This window comes from Podospora anserina, chromosome 2 (genome assembly GCF_000226545.1).
Source record: "Podospora anserina S mat+ genomic DNA chromosome 2, supercontig 2".
NCBI lineage: Eukaryota > Fungi > Ascomycota > Sordariomycetes > Sordariales > Podosporaceae > Podospora > Podospora anserina.
The window spans coordinates 3,496,683-3,509,686 of record NW_001914858.1 but is presented as its reverse complement, the minus strand read 5'-3'; the positions used below and the strand labels follow the sequence as shown (position 1 = coordinate 3,509,686).

General features: G+C 52.6%; 7 protein-coding genes across 7 annotated transcripts; 3 read left to right on the top strand and 4 right to left on the bottom strand.

Annotated features, from left to right (window-relative positions):
- On the top strand, positions 1-1,925 carry PODANS_2_10110 (uncharacterized protein; the record flags this gene model as incomplete). The annotated part of the gene is made up of 2 exons (XM_001911785.1): positions 1-1,069; positions 1,126-1,925. The coding sequence occupies 2 exons, from the start codon at positions 1-3 to the stop codon at positions 1,923-1,925; spliced, it is 1,869 nt and encodes a 622-aa protein (XP_001911820.1).
- Positions 1,926-2,714: 789 nt separating this feature from the next.
- Positions 2,715-3,962, bottom strand: PODANS_2_10100 (uncharacterized protein; the record flags this gene model as incomplete). Its single annotated transcript, XM_001911784.1, has 3 exons — positions 2,715-2,813; positions 2,872-3,677; positions 3,740-3,962. The coding sequence occupies 3 exons, from the start codon at positions 3,960-3,962 to the stop codon at positions 2,715-2,717; spliced, it is 1,128 nt and encodes a 375-aa protein (XP_001911819.1).
- Positions 3,963-4,546: 584 nt separating this feature from the next.
- Positions 4,547-5,479, bottom strand: PODANS_2_10090 (uncharacterized protein; the record flags this gene model as incomplete). The annotated part of the gene is made up of 1 exon (XM_001911783.1): positions 4,547-5,479. One exon carries the CDS (start codon positions 5,477-5,479, stop codon positions 4,547-4,549), a length of 933 nt encoding a protein of 310 aa, XP_001911818.1.
- A 491-nt stretch (positions 5,480-5,970) lies between these two features.
- Positions 5,971-7,437, top strand: PODANS_2_10080 (uncharacterized protein; the record flags this gene model as incomplete). Its single annotated transcript, XM_001911782.1, has 1 exon — positions 5,971-7,437. One exon carries the CDS (start codon positions 5,971-5,973, stop codon positions 7,435-7,437), a length of 1,467 nt encoding a protein of 488 aa, XP_001911817.1.
- A 180-nt stretch (positions 7,438-7,617) lies between these two features.
- On the bottom strand, positions 7,618-9,167 carry PODANS_2_10070 (uncharacterized protein; the record flags this gene model as incomplete). Its single annotated transcript, XM_001911781.1, has 3 exons — positions 7,618-8,115; positions 8,179-9,037; positions 9,118-9,167. The coding sequence occupies 3 exons, from the start codon at positions 9,165-9,167 to the stop codon at positions 7,618-7,620; spliced, it is 1,407 nt and encodes a 468-aa protein (XP_001911816.1).
- A 357-nt stretch (positions 9,168-9,524) lies between these two features.
- Positions 9,525-10,871, top strand: PODANS_2_10060 (uncharacterized protein; the record flags this gene model as incomplete). Its single annotated transcript, XM_001911780.1, has 4 exons — positions 9,525-9,771; positions 9,828-9,904; positions 9,971-10,080; positions 10,136-10,871. 4 exons carry the CDS (start codon positions 9,525-9,527, stop codon positions 10,869-10,871), a joined length of 1,170 nt encoding a protein of 389 aa, XP_001911815.1.
- A 736-nt stretch (positions 10,872-11,607) lies between these two features.
- Positions 11,608-12,214, bottom strand: PODANS_2_10050 (uncharacterized protein; the record flags this gene model as incomplete). Its single annotated transcript, XM_001911779.1, has 3 exons — positions 11,608-11,836; positions 11,901-12,057; positions 12,124-12,214. Coding segments are annotated over 3 exons (477 nt in total), but the record flags the coding sequence as incomplete, so codon positions are not given.
- Between the last annotated feature and the right edge of the window lie 790 nt (positions 12,215-13,004).

The following is a 13,004-nucleotide window of genomic DNA, read 5'->3' as shown; positions in this document are numbered from 1 at the left end:
ATGGCGTCCGACCCCACGAGCATCGCCGTGAGCGACGATGTCAAGGCCATCGTGAAGGACAAGGAGGCGGCCGGCTTGGCCCCCGTCCTCAGCAGCACAGTCGAGGACGACGACCTCGGTGTCAGCGCCGATGGCAGATCTCCCACCGACGAGGAGCTTCACACCCTCCGCCGCATCCCCGACAAGATTCCCTGGAGCATCTACACCATCGCCTTCGTCGAGTTGTGCGAGCGTTTCTCCTACTACGGTACCACTGCCGTCTTCACCAACTTCATTCAGCAGAAGCTGCCAGACAACTCCACCACAGGTGCTAGCTACGACATCGAGAATGGCCAAGCCGGTGCCCTCGGCTTGGGTCAGAGAACCTCGTTCTCGTTGACGACCTTCAATGCTTTCTGGCAGTACACCATGCCTCTGTTCGGTGCCTACGTTGCCGACAGCTGGCTCGGTCGTTACAGAACCATCGGTGCCGCCCTCGGTATCGATATCATCGGTCACATCCTTCTCATCATCTCCGGTCTTCCCCCTGTCATCAAGAACCCCAATGGTGCGCTGGCTGCCTTCACTCTCGGCATCATCACTATGGGTGTCGGTACCGGTGGTTTCAAGCCCAACGTCAACCCCTTGATTGTTGAGCAGCTTGATCTCGAGAGAATGGTGATTCGCACCCTGCCGACTGGTGAGCGCGTCATCGTCGACCCTGCGGCCACCGCTTCCCGTGTCTACCACTACTTCTACCTCTTCATCAACCTCGGTGCTCTCGCTGGTCAGCTCAGCATGGTCTACTGCGAGCACTATGTCGGCTTCTGGCTCTCTTACACTCTCCCAACCATCATGTTGTGCTTCTGCCCCCTGGTTATGCTCTGGGGTCGCAGACGCTACAAGCGTGTCCCGCCCGCTGGCTCAGTTCTCGGCCGCGCCTTCAAGATCTTCGCCCTCGCCAACAAGGGCCGCTGGTCCCTCAACCCCGTCAAGACCTACAAGAACCTCCACGACGGTACCTTCTGGGAGAACGTCAAGCCCTCCAAGATTCAGAACAAGCCCAAGTGGATGGACTTCAACGACGCCTGTAAGTTTTGTCGCCATCTCAACCTTTTGCTTCGAACTATAGCTAACATAAATCAGGGGTTGATGAGGTTCGCCGTGGCTTCAATGCCTGCGCTGTGTTCATGTGGTACCCACTCTTCTGGCTCTGCTACAATCAGATTAACAATAACTTGATTTCGCAAGCTGCCACCATGAAGCTCGGCGGTGTCCCCAACGACGTCTTGACCAACTTGAACCCCTTCGCTCTGATCATCATGATCCCCCTCATGGATACCCTTGTGTTCCCCGCCCTTCGCAAGCTCCGCATCAACTTCACCCCCATCAAGCGTATCGCTGCCGGTTACTTCGTTGCTGCCAGCGCCATGATCTGGGCCTGCGTTCTTCAGTACTATCTCTACCAGAAGAGCGAGTGCGGCAACCATGCCAGCGGCAATATGCTTGGTCCTGACGGTGCCGAGTTGCTTGGCTCTGACGGCAAGACAATCAAGTGCCCCAATGTCGAGATCAGCGTCTGGGCCCAGACCGGCTCTTACGTTCTCATCGCCTTCTCCGAGATTCTGGCCTCCATTACCAGCTTGGAGTATGCCCATTCCAAGGCTCCCGCAAACATGCGCTCCATGGTTCAGTCTGTCTGTCTGTTCATGAATGCCATCTCGTCTGCCATCGGCTTCGCGCTGGTGCCCCTTGCTGGCGACCCGCTTCTCGTCTGGAACTATGGAGTCGTTGCCATTGCCGCCGCCATCGGTGGTCTCTGCTTCTGGCTCCAATTCCGTGGCCTCGATGCCCAAGAAGATGAGCTCAACATGCTTCCTAAGGGAGATGTTGGCGGCAATTCTTCCGAGCCCCAGGCTTATGAGAAGAAGGACTCTGTTGCTTGAATAAAGACAAGTCTTAATGTGCTTGTTCTTTACTTTTTGGCCTGCGTTCTACCACGGGGCCGCAGTATATGTCCGTTAGTATGGGTATATATACTGGTTAATGATTTTATTGATTGTGATGGGATACCACCTTGTGTGTATAATTTCGATGGGGAAGCATTTGATGATATACCCCCCCATTGGAGGTATGAAGGATATCTCTGGGTAATGTTATGAGTAAGGGAAGGAAAGGGAGTGTGGGTGTCAGGGGTGGATATGGGACAGGGACAGGATTTTCCTTTTTCAAGAGTCTTTTGATACCAAACAACACAGCTGTGATAAGCCTAGCTACTGGGAAATATACCGGATCAAAATATTTGTTACTGCGCTTTGATTGTAGAATGTGTGGTGTGGTGATGTCGAATAATAGGTAATGAAGTGATACTCCAATAAAGAAAATGTTTTTGAGTGTTTTGTCATAATATTGCCTGTCAGCCTACCTATATTCCTGAGTTTAGAGCAAGACCTCTTGTTTGTGCTTGCCATGGAATGCCTCAGTGGAATGGGTCTGGAGGACTAATGCACTTCAGCGTTCAGGATGGGGGAGCTTTGCGAATCATAATGCTGTTCTGTTATATACTTGTGTACAACCCGTGGGTTTCGGTGATGAACTAAAACAAACATGTGTGCCCAGCGCTAGATATCTAACAAGCTCAACAGTTCTAAAGACAACAAATCTCGCTCTCTTTCAAATGGTCGAACATGACAAACTGAAAATCAACCATCTATGATAGTACCGTTTCCCAACCTCTACTGAGGAGCACACCCCTCATCTGGCATGGCGAGCGCGTCTTGCGTAGAGGGCATATCCCCCACCAAATCCGCTGGCGGCTGACCACTTGCTTGCATCTATTCCCCTTTGGTCAGCATCATACCTCGTCCAGGATGCGATTAGATGAAGACATACCTTTTGCATCCGATCAACAATATACTCCCTATCCGCCGGCTTCTCATCACTGTACCCCGCCTCCTCAAACTTGCCCACAATCTCCGCCACAAGCCCCTGCTGCTCCTCATATCGTTTGAGATCTTCGGCCGACGTCTTGTCGCGATTCTTCTCCAGCCATTCGGGGAACTTGTCATGCAGCTCCTTCATCGGCTCGTAGAGGATCTCCTTGTTGGTGAGCTGCTCCATCATACCTAGAAGCATCTTGGAAAACTCCTCTTCACTCCCCTCCCCACCGAGATCACCCAGCCCGCCACCGCCAGCCTGCATTTGCTTGAGGAGCTCCGCAAGGAAGTCGTCCGATCCCTCCGCGGCGGCAGCAGCAGTAGCTTGCTCCCCCGAAGTTTGCATCCGCTCCATGGTGCGACGGATGGTTTCTTGAAAGGAGGCTTCAGCACCGCCGGCACCGCTGCCGCTGCTAGATGGGGGGCGAATATTAGGGGGGGGGACAACGGGGGGAGTTGGGGCAGCAGCAGCAGCAGCTCCTGCTGAGGGGGATTTGGGATCTGGGGAGGCAGCGGCGGAGGCAGCGGCGCCGAGCTCCTTGAAGATGGACTCGAACTGGGCTTGCATCTCGGGGGAGGACTCGATTTCACCTAGAAGGTCGGCCATGCCTGCTTGGAGCTGGCGGGCGAATTCATCTTCGTCCAGGGGGAGGTCACCACCATCACCACTGGATGGGGGGCGTTCTGGGCCTAGGGATGGGGCGGCTGCTGGGGGCTTGGAGGGGGGTCCAAGTTTGACGGCGTTGAATTCCTCGAGCATGTCTGACGAGGGTATTAGTGAACGGGGTTGGAGTGAGAAGAAGTGAGGGGTAAATGAAGCTTACCGTCCAGATCATCCAGGTCGTCTTCATCCGGGTCGGGGACGTCGTCGTCGTCGTCGGCGACATCTTCAACTGTTACCGCTTTCTTCCCATCTTGAACAACTGGGGCGGTGATAGTAGCGGCCGGAGTAGTGGTTGTGGTGGGGAGAGTCGCATCTGGCTTGACAGCAGCAGCAGCAGCAGCGGCGGCAGGTGCCGCAGCGCTGTTGGTTTGCTGTTCCGACATATTTCCCAAACAGTTGGCCTGCTTTTATACGCAAGGTACCTGCGCCGCGCCTTGTGATAGGTACTTCCCCTATGTAGTCGAGGTGAAGTAAGTTATCTCAAGACGTAAGGCACTCTCGGCTCATTGGCATGTGACAACTCCGGAGCGGCCCAGTGCCCCTCAGCTGTTCGGCCGGGTCCCGGTTCCCGGTTCCCCAAATTTTGAACCACGCTATTCGCCGGGTTCGAACGCAATCACAGTGCACGGACCATATTTTGAACACTTGTACGGAGTACAGTCGTCGTGTAAAGCCATTCTTTCATACTTCTTTTTGATACAGCATTATTCTATTATAATACAATTAAGTCAGCCTACCTGGAAGCCGACGCCGCTTCTCAATGCATGAAAGTATCTCCAGACTCCAATAACTCCTTGATGTCCAGTATGCCATGCGCCCAAACATGTAAACCATCGATATGTTGTTCCACTCTCAGTAACCCGTTTCTCTGCTGGGTATATCCATCTCTTACAACGGGGCATATATGCCTTCCAATGTACAGTGCCATATGTAATTCGTCAACTCAAGACAACGTGAAGTATCATAATCAAGACATCTCCACATCTTGCCCGCCCGATTGTTGCCCTTGAATATGGTGTTGCTGTGAAGTCTGGATCGCTTCCATGAACAACTCATCCCAATCCTCGTCATCATCGAAAGAGTCATCCTGATTGATATGTCTCGAGGAGTTGTTGTCCTGGTGAAGCAACGCCTCTGCTTGGGCAATCTCGGCCATCTCTGCCTCTTCCAATGCATCCAGCATCATTTCGTCTGGATTTTGTTGTTGCATTTGCCGTTGCTGTGACTGCAAGCTGCGATGCTCGTCCTCAAGCTCTTGTTCCCAGAGTGCATAAGGGTTTTTGGCTCGTTCTCGGTCAAGATAGGCGAGGCGTTCGTTCTGGAGACGGTTGAACTCTAATCTGGCAATCTGTCCAGGGGCTGTTAGTTGGGAGAAGAGAAAAGTACAGGTGGAAGGCAAATAACGAACCTCATCCTGTCCACCCCGTCGCTGAAACTTTTTGTCCTCCTGCCTCTGCCGTACATTATTGAGAAAGAGTCTTCGTCTCGAGTCTTGTACATCGTTCCGCTTTTTGACTAGAGGATTGCTGTTCTTTGCTGGGTTCCGATTGGCAAATCTGAACTTTGGTTGTGGTCCGGAGCTCTCATTATTGTCAAATGAGGACCGTATTGGCGAGGACTGGCTCATGCGAAGATGGGATGAATCTGACGAGGGACCAAGAGGGGACGAAAGCATCATGTCAGGGGCATCGTCTGATGGCAATGTCGGTGAAGGTATCCTCATGGGGGCATAAGAGAGAGGTGATGATTTGGCTGGCTTGTGTGGACTTGAAAAGACGAAACTGCTGTGCTGATTGTTACCGCCAAAACTTTGGAAACCGCTGTTCACGGCTGGGTCAACCATAGCGAACATGGCGCCTGGTGTTGTCTTTTTTTTTGGTAGAAGTGTTCTATCTTGCATCCAGCTGAAGGGGTCTTCCTTGGGTATACGGTGAAGTGGCAAATTTGGTCGATTTTGGCGGTGGTCTGTTGGCGGATGCTGTGGACAAAGAATGAGTTGGTGGGGGAGACCAGGCAGCTGAAGGCAAGCCTTCAAGAGTTTACGCGACGCCCTGGACGCGGCGCGCTAACATGACGCGGAGTGGGGTCGGGCTTGTTGTTAAAGTGCTTTTACAAATTGGGTTGGGAGCTTGGGCCAAGAGTGGAAACAAAAGTTACCAAACTGGTTGGCGTTGTGCCCACCGTAGCCAGTTCCCAATGCTGACGACGCGCAGGGTTAGGGGAAGGCTGGATCACCGCTGTTGGCCGCTCACTCATCAACTCGAGCACTGGGTGCTGCCTGTTACAGTTTTCCAGATATACAACCTTAATGATGAATGATTTTGATCTGTTCAGGAACCGTATACTAAGTACACCCGTGACTGATTTGTTCATCCTGTATTGATTCATCAGATGGGTCCATCGCCAGCAGTAAGTTCTCTTTCAATCGCGTATGAGATGACCACTAACATCAATCAGACACCAGCACCCTCTCGGTTCCTGCTCTCAAAACGACCAGGCACACATCAACCTCACGGCCGAACACCAAACCAGTCAAGCTCGGCTGCACCTTATAGATTCTACGGCACTCCAAAATTTTCATCTACCACAAAACCGCTCTCGCATCTCAGCCATGCCGCGCCCTACTCAACTCCTGCGTTGGCTCTCAAGGCCAAGGCATCGAGAGCTCGCGCTACACAAGAACTTCTTATAGAAGATAGTTCTCCCGTTCAAGATCAGGAGCGTAGTCGACATGATGAAGAGGAGCCGTCACCATCAAGAACAACTGCTGTCCGAGACAACTTACCAGAAACAATCGACATAGACTCGTCTCTTGTCCCACAGTCTTCTCTCCCAGAGCCAGGGGACAATGACGAGGAGGTTGACCCCGGCCCCTTACCAAAAAGGAGAAGAATATCCATTGCCACATCAGAGCCCGACCTCGAACCAAAGGAAGAATGGATTCCAAGCTCTGCCTTTCCGATCGACTCGGACTCAGACAATGAGCTACCCCCAAACGATGACCCAGAAATCGACCACATCATCACCATCTACTCTGATGACGATGATGACGAACCCCCAATACCTCACTCTTCCCCTCTGAACATAAAATCCGACAGCGAGTCCGACTCAGAAGCTAAACCACCGCCAGACAAAGACACCAGACCTGCAAGGAAAGAAATCTTTTACCCACCACCTCGCTTTTTGCAACCCCTATCACCACCAACATCCACCTCGCCTATTTCCGACTCGAAGAAGTTTTCCATCCAGAACATAAATCCTGATCTCTTTTCTCCACCCAAACCTCGCCGGGGCCGCAATCGTCGGGGGCAGGGCCAGTATCTCACCAATGGATTGGCGGCTGAACTCCAAAATTGGCTTATTGAGGTGAAAAAAACATCAGAATATACAGACACCCCTGTCAAACAAGAGGCCGACGCGCCACAACCATTACCACCAGGGGCAGTCCAACTAACTGTGGAGGATGTAAAGAGAGGAGGGGAGGGGTTAAGTCTCATCAGTGCGGCTTTACCTAACGCGCGAGTAGGAACACCTGGTATGCAAGCTGTTTTGGCTGGTGATGGGAGGATAGGCTCCTTGGAAAGAGTTGATCATGGTCTAGATCGGCGCAGTACGGATAAAAGAAACGGACAGGAGCGTCTAGCTGTTGGGACGGTGGTGGCCGTTGTGCCGCCTGCTTGGGACGTTGAACTAGAGGGTGGGCTGGGGAGGTGGGCGGTTGCATATCGGTGGCAGGTTGTCAAGGACGCACCAGAACCGCAAGTGCCCGAGAAACAGCCAGAACCACCAGCACAACCAGTACCAGAGCCACTACCAGAACAACATGTGGAGGAACAACACATCAAAGTGGAAGAGTAACAACGATAAATGTGTAAACATTAACATTAACGCTTTCTTGTAGCCACCCACGGCAACGACCTTACTATAGCATACCCCTAATATGCTGAATGCGAATGATGCTGATGATGTTGCCTGAAACCCTATTCATACTCTATGTTGGCCATTTGCCCGCTTCGACACTGCATTGGTCCCAAAGACTCAATTGGCAAATATCCTCACCTTGCCTTCCGTCCCATCCACGCTCCCAGTCGCAACCACACACCGCATCTGCACCCCGCCATTCGCCTCGGCACCTGTCTTCTTCTTCGGCGTGCCATCACCAGCATCCCCACCAGCAAGCCCATCCTTAGTGATTCCCGGCGCCCACCTCACACAGCTCACGAACCCGTCAAACATGCCAGAGAGGGTCTGAACACATTTCCCATCCTGGCTCAAATCCCAGCAGCGCATCGTCCTGTCATCTGCTACCGAGATCAAAAACTTGCCTGCTGGATGAAAGGCCAGACCTCGGACCCAGTTGTCATGGCCCTCTAGCACTTTGATACATTGTCCCCTCCTGTCCCACAGCCGTATTTGCTTGTCACGCGAGCCCGTCGCCATGAACTCGGCAGCACTGTTTGCCGGGGGCACCTTTTCATGTCCCGCGAGGCGGGCGAGATGGGGGTATGAAGTTGAGGGTGCGAATTCGCAGCACAACTATCAGACCCACGTCAGTATATCAAATCAGAGACGAAAGGTTACAAAAATGGGGACACATACGTTGAAATTCTCATGCCCAAACATAACAACCCTACACTCCGGCTCCGTCCCCCCAATATCCCACAACCTAGCCGCCTTATCACTCCCGGTGCTCAACAGCCACCTCCCATCCGCCGACGGCGCCACCGCCCTCGGCCAGTCATTATGCCCCTCAATCGTCTTGACGCAATACCCCGTCGTCACATCCCACAGCTTCAGCGTATTATCCTTACTCGCACTCACGAGCAAATTCCCTCCCGCCCCAGCAGTGCCATTCGCAGGAACAAACCTCACCGAGCTCACAATATGATCATGGCCGTGTAGTGTCCTGATGTTCTTGTACTGATCCGCCGGATCCCACAGCTTAATACTCATGTCGGAACTGCAGCTTGCAAGGAGGGTATTCCCCCTCGGCCCGCCAAAATCCACATCTAAGACTGCCTTGGTGTGCCCTTTGAGTGTCCTTTCCAACTCTCCGAGCTCCCAATCCCAGATTTTGATCGTGTTGTCTTCTGATGCCGAGGCCAAAGAGCTAAAGACAGGATGGAAGGCTACCGAGGTGATGGGCAGGCGGTGGCCTTCGAGGGTGTATCGTGGCGGTCCCTTGGGGAGCCAATTGGCTGGGTCCTGGTTCTTTCTCGACAGGGCTAAAGGACCGGCATTTTCGATCTCGTTCTTGAGGTGGGCGTTCTCTGCTTGGAGGTCTAGGACTTTTTTCTGGAGGCGGATGACCGAGGTCCATTTCTTTTCGAGGAGGCCTTCGTATTGTTTTGCTTTGGCGAGGTCAAAGGTTTCTTCGGGGAGGTTGAGCTCGGCGCGGAGGGTGTTGGCTGTGGTGGCGAGGTTGAGGGAGGTGAGGTAGGCGATGATGGATTTGTGTCTGGATTTTGGTTAGCTATCTATGTCATGTTTTTTCTGGGATAGAGATAATAGAGGGTTTATTGGTGGGGGGAAACACACAGCTCTTCAGCCTGCCGGTCGGTTAGAAAGCTCCTTGAGGCCATGGTCATAGCTATAAAAATGTACAAGCAGATAAGAAACAAACATGGCGGGTGTTTCACTTTGGTGATGTTGACCGTATCTTTTGAGCTGGCACAAGGAAGCTCCAGGGGGATGGAATGCCAAGGGTGGATCAGCAGGGTCCGGGCTTGCAGGGGGCAGAGCTCTCAAAGTTCGTGGCCCACTCATTTTGATCTCTCACTTAAAGCATTCTCACTCACTCACTCACTCACAACAGGTACAGCTTCCACTTGTCGTTCAAGACCTGTTATCGCTTACACATATTTCCGCCAATCAATAAGAGATCTGCATATTCGAGGCTCTGAATTTTGAATAAGTTTACTGTTGAAACAGCGAAATCCACCACAATGCTGTGGTTGGCATCTTCACGACCACTTCGACGGTCTGTTGCAAGACCACTGAGCATTGCAACATACAGTACACAACGCGGCAATCCATTACGAATCTTGTTTTGTGGCTCAGATGAGTTCAGTTGTCACTCGCTAAAAGCTCTTCACAAGAAGCACAAAGATGATCCAAGTCTTATCGAGTCTATTGATGTGCTGGTTCGGCCATCGAAGCCCACCGGGAGAGGATTGAAGCAAGTGACTGAAGGTATGTCCTGACCTGATGACTTTTGAAGACCTGTCATATAATTAAAAAATATGCAGTCCCAATAGCATCAGTAGCCAGGGAACTTGGTCTTCCTCTATCAACGTTACCACACGACACTTTCACAAATTGGTTTGTAAGTGCCCCTGTTTGAGCTTGCTACATCTCAAAGCTAACCATCATTCCGCTTGAATAGATGAAGAAATGCATCAACCTCATCATCGCTGTCTCATTCGGCCGTTTTGTCCCACCACGGCTCCTAAACCAAGCAGAATACGGCGGTCTCAACGTCCACCCTTCCCTCTTACCCGAGTATGTCACCCTCACCCTTACGCTTTAACCACCCCTTACTAACCCCCCTCCCCAGCCTCCGCGGTCCTGCTCCCCTCCACTACGCCCTCCTAAACCGCTACACCCACACCGGCGTCTCCATCCAGACCCTCTCCCCCCACTCCTTCGACACCGGCACCGTCCTATCCCAAACCCCCCTCCCGGGTATCCCCATCCCGCCCAACTCAACCCTTACCTCCCTCACCTCACTCCTCGCCCCCCTCGGCGCCTCCATGCTCGTCTCCTCCCTCTCATCCGGTTTCCACCTCCCACCCCACAAAGACGTCTCCTGGCAACCCCCCTATCCCATCCGACACGCCCCCAAAATCCGCACAGTAGCCAGACAAATTCCCTGGCTCACCCCCTCCATCTCAACCCTCTCTACCAACCTCCCCTCCTCCGCCCCCCATCTAGAAGACATCGCCCACCAACACCACATCCTCGGCCCCTTATGGTCCAAACTCGTCGTCCGCACCCCAAAAAAAGAACAGAATAAACCAGCCGCTGCGACGACATCTCCTACATCCTCGACCTCACCTCCCCCGACCTCCCACCCGCCGTCGCAAACGAGGTGGCCTCCGCGCTGGAAAGGTGCAAAGAAGACCCCTGGGCGGAGGAGCAAGTCCCTGTTCTGGAGTGGCTTCAGATCGGGGACGACGAGCAGCAAGTGCCGGAGTGGTACCCCCCGCAGCCAGAGTCGTTGGAGATGTTTGAGCGGGTTGTTGCGCTGGAGAGGGGAGAAATTTCATCCGTTGATGCTGCTGCGGGAGTAGATGGGGGTCAACAACAACCCAAAAGGAAAAAGGAGTGGCGTCTGTCTATCCAGACGGCGTATTTTCCCGATTCGGAGACAGGATCGATCTATCTTCGTGATCCTATTCGTGGCGGGAAGGGGTTGTTGAGAATAGGGAAAATGACAGTGGATGGGAAGCCAACGAGACCAGCCGCGAATGTTGCCGCACAGTTGGGACGAACGGTGACGGACTACAGAGGCATGCACTTTGATGAGGAGCCGATTGGCAAGGCGTTGCAGCCTGCTACAAGACGACCGGAAGAGGATGCTGAGGTGGATGAAGAGACCAAGAGAAGGAGGAACAGAGCGATGGTGAGGAGGATATACAGTTACTGATTCTGTTCCCTGTATTTATCATTTGAACCAATGAACGACAATGAGCTACGTGCAAACAATCTGGGTTTATCTTTTCTCGAAACGACTACGTCATCATATCAGGCACCAGGAGTCAGAATACAAATCTCAAGACTCTTAGAAATCAATTGAATAAATAAATACTAGTACAGCGCAGCTATCCCAGCCGCCTTCGTTGGAGATGAGAAAGGTGTGGTAGCCAGATAGAAGGCAAGCATCCTCCCCGCCAGATCTAAATATCAGACCTCTAAAGGGTATCAACGAACCTTCCGCCATGCTGAACAAAAAGCATGGATTCCCGCACGCAAGAATTCGCGGGTGACTGTCCTCACGCGTCATGAATGATCTTCCCCTGTGTGATCTTACATGTCCTCGGGCTTGCTGCTCGAGGTGCTGGACTGGCTGCTGTCCTTCTCCTCCTCCTCCTCCATGGCTCCATGGATGTCCTCCTCAAACACAGGCTCAGGCTCGTTGATCTCGAACTTGGACTTGAAGTGCTCGGGGTGACTGGAGACGCTGCTGCTGTTGGAGCGGCGGCGGGTGTGGACAAAGTTGAACTCTTCATCCTCGGCTTCTAAGCCAACAGGGCCCCTGAAAGAATTGGTGTTAGTGATATTCTAAGCTGTAAGAGGAGGTAGGGTGAAATAAGACATACCAATTGCCCTTACCACCGCCGTTCTTCTTGGTCTTCTTGGGGTCGGCATCGGCAAAGCCATGCTTGCCAAAGAACTTGGGTACTTGTTGCTGGGTGTGACCCGTGACGGGGGCCACCATGCTGTGGTCCTTGTCATTGAACTTGTGGGAGCGAGTCACTGCAGGAAGGGTTGTCAATGGTTGATGCTATTGATCCTAGAGTCAATGCCAGTGATGAAGCTTACTCTTGATGATGTGTGATGGATGTGTAAAGGTAGAGAGTACTAGAGTGAAGTTGTTCGAAGATAATTGGACTTGTTGGGTGGAGAGGTTGTTCTCTGACGATCAGAGGGTCAGCGTCACACAAAGAGATGCGGGGTTGAGAGTGATAAGCTCGGGTAAGGGGAGCTGTGCTGCAGGAGACGGGCTGGCGATACATACTCTGTGAGGAGCTGTGATGTCACTAAAGCTGGTGTACCAGTTCAGGGGCGAGTCTCGAGTGAGTCGAGCAAGGTTATCAGTTGATGTTGAGATGGGTTGGATGATGGTATCCGAGATGGTGGATGATCAATGGATGAATTAATGTCTGAATGCTGGATGAAAGAAACGGGGTGTCGAGGAGAGGGATGGGAGCTCTTGACTTTAAAGGCCCGACAGAGGTCCGGAGAGGTCAGTGGTTGGGAAGCTGTGGAAGGAAAAGGAGCAGCCAGTCACGGCTCGCATTGATCAGGCGAGCATCCTCAAAGGGAAAGAACAGGGGGCAACGCGGTACGGTGCGTGGTGGGGAGTCTACGAGGCGCTGTATGGGAGTCGCGTGATTAGCATGTAAGAGGCCATGAGTCTGGGCTGACTTTGGACAGCAGCCATTACGTGATTTGCTCGCCATTCTGCAAAGTCTTGGGCCCCGGCTGTCTAGTGGCTGGTGTTCGTTCCATTTAGCCATAGTGGGATTTGCATTCCCAATTGACACAGGCTATTCCTGCTATTCTTGCTCACCTTTTCTTTGTGAGGTGTCGAGGTGTGAAGTGCTCAATGAGGGTACGTTTGTGATGTCAGGTCCCCACATTTGAAGGTCTCAGCGATCCCCTGTGCTCTCCTGTGCTGGTACAAAATGCGGGGAAAGCCA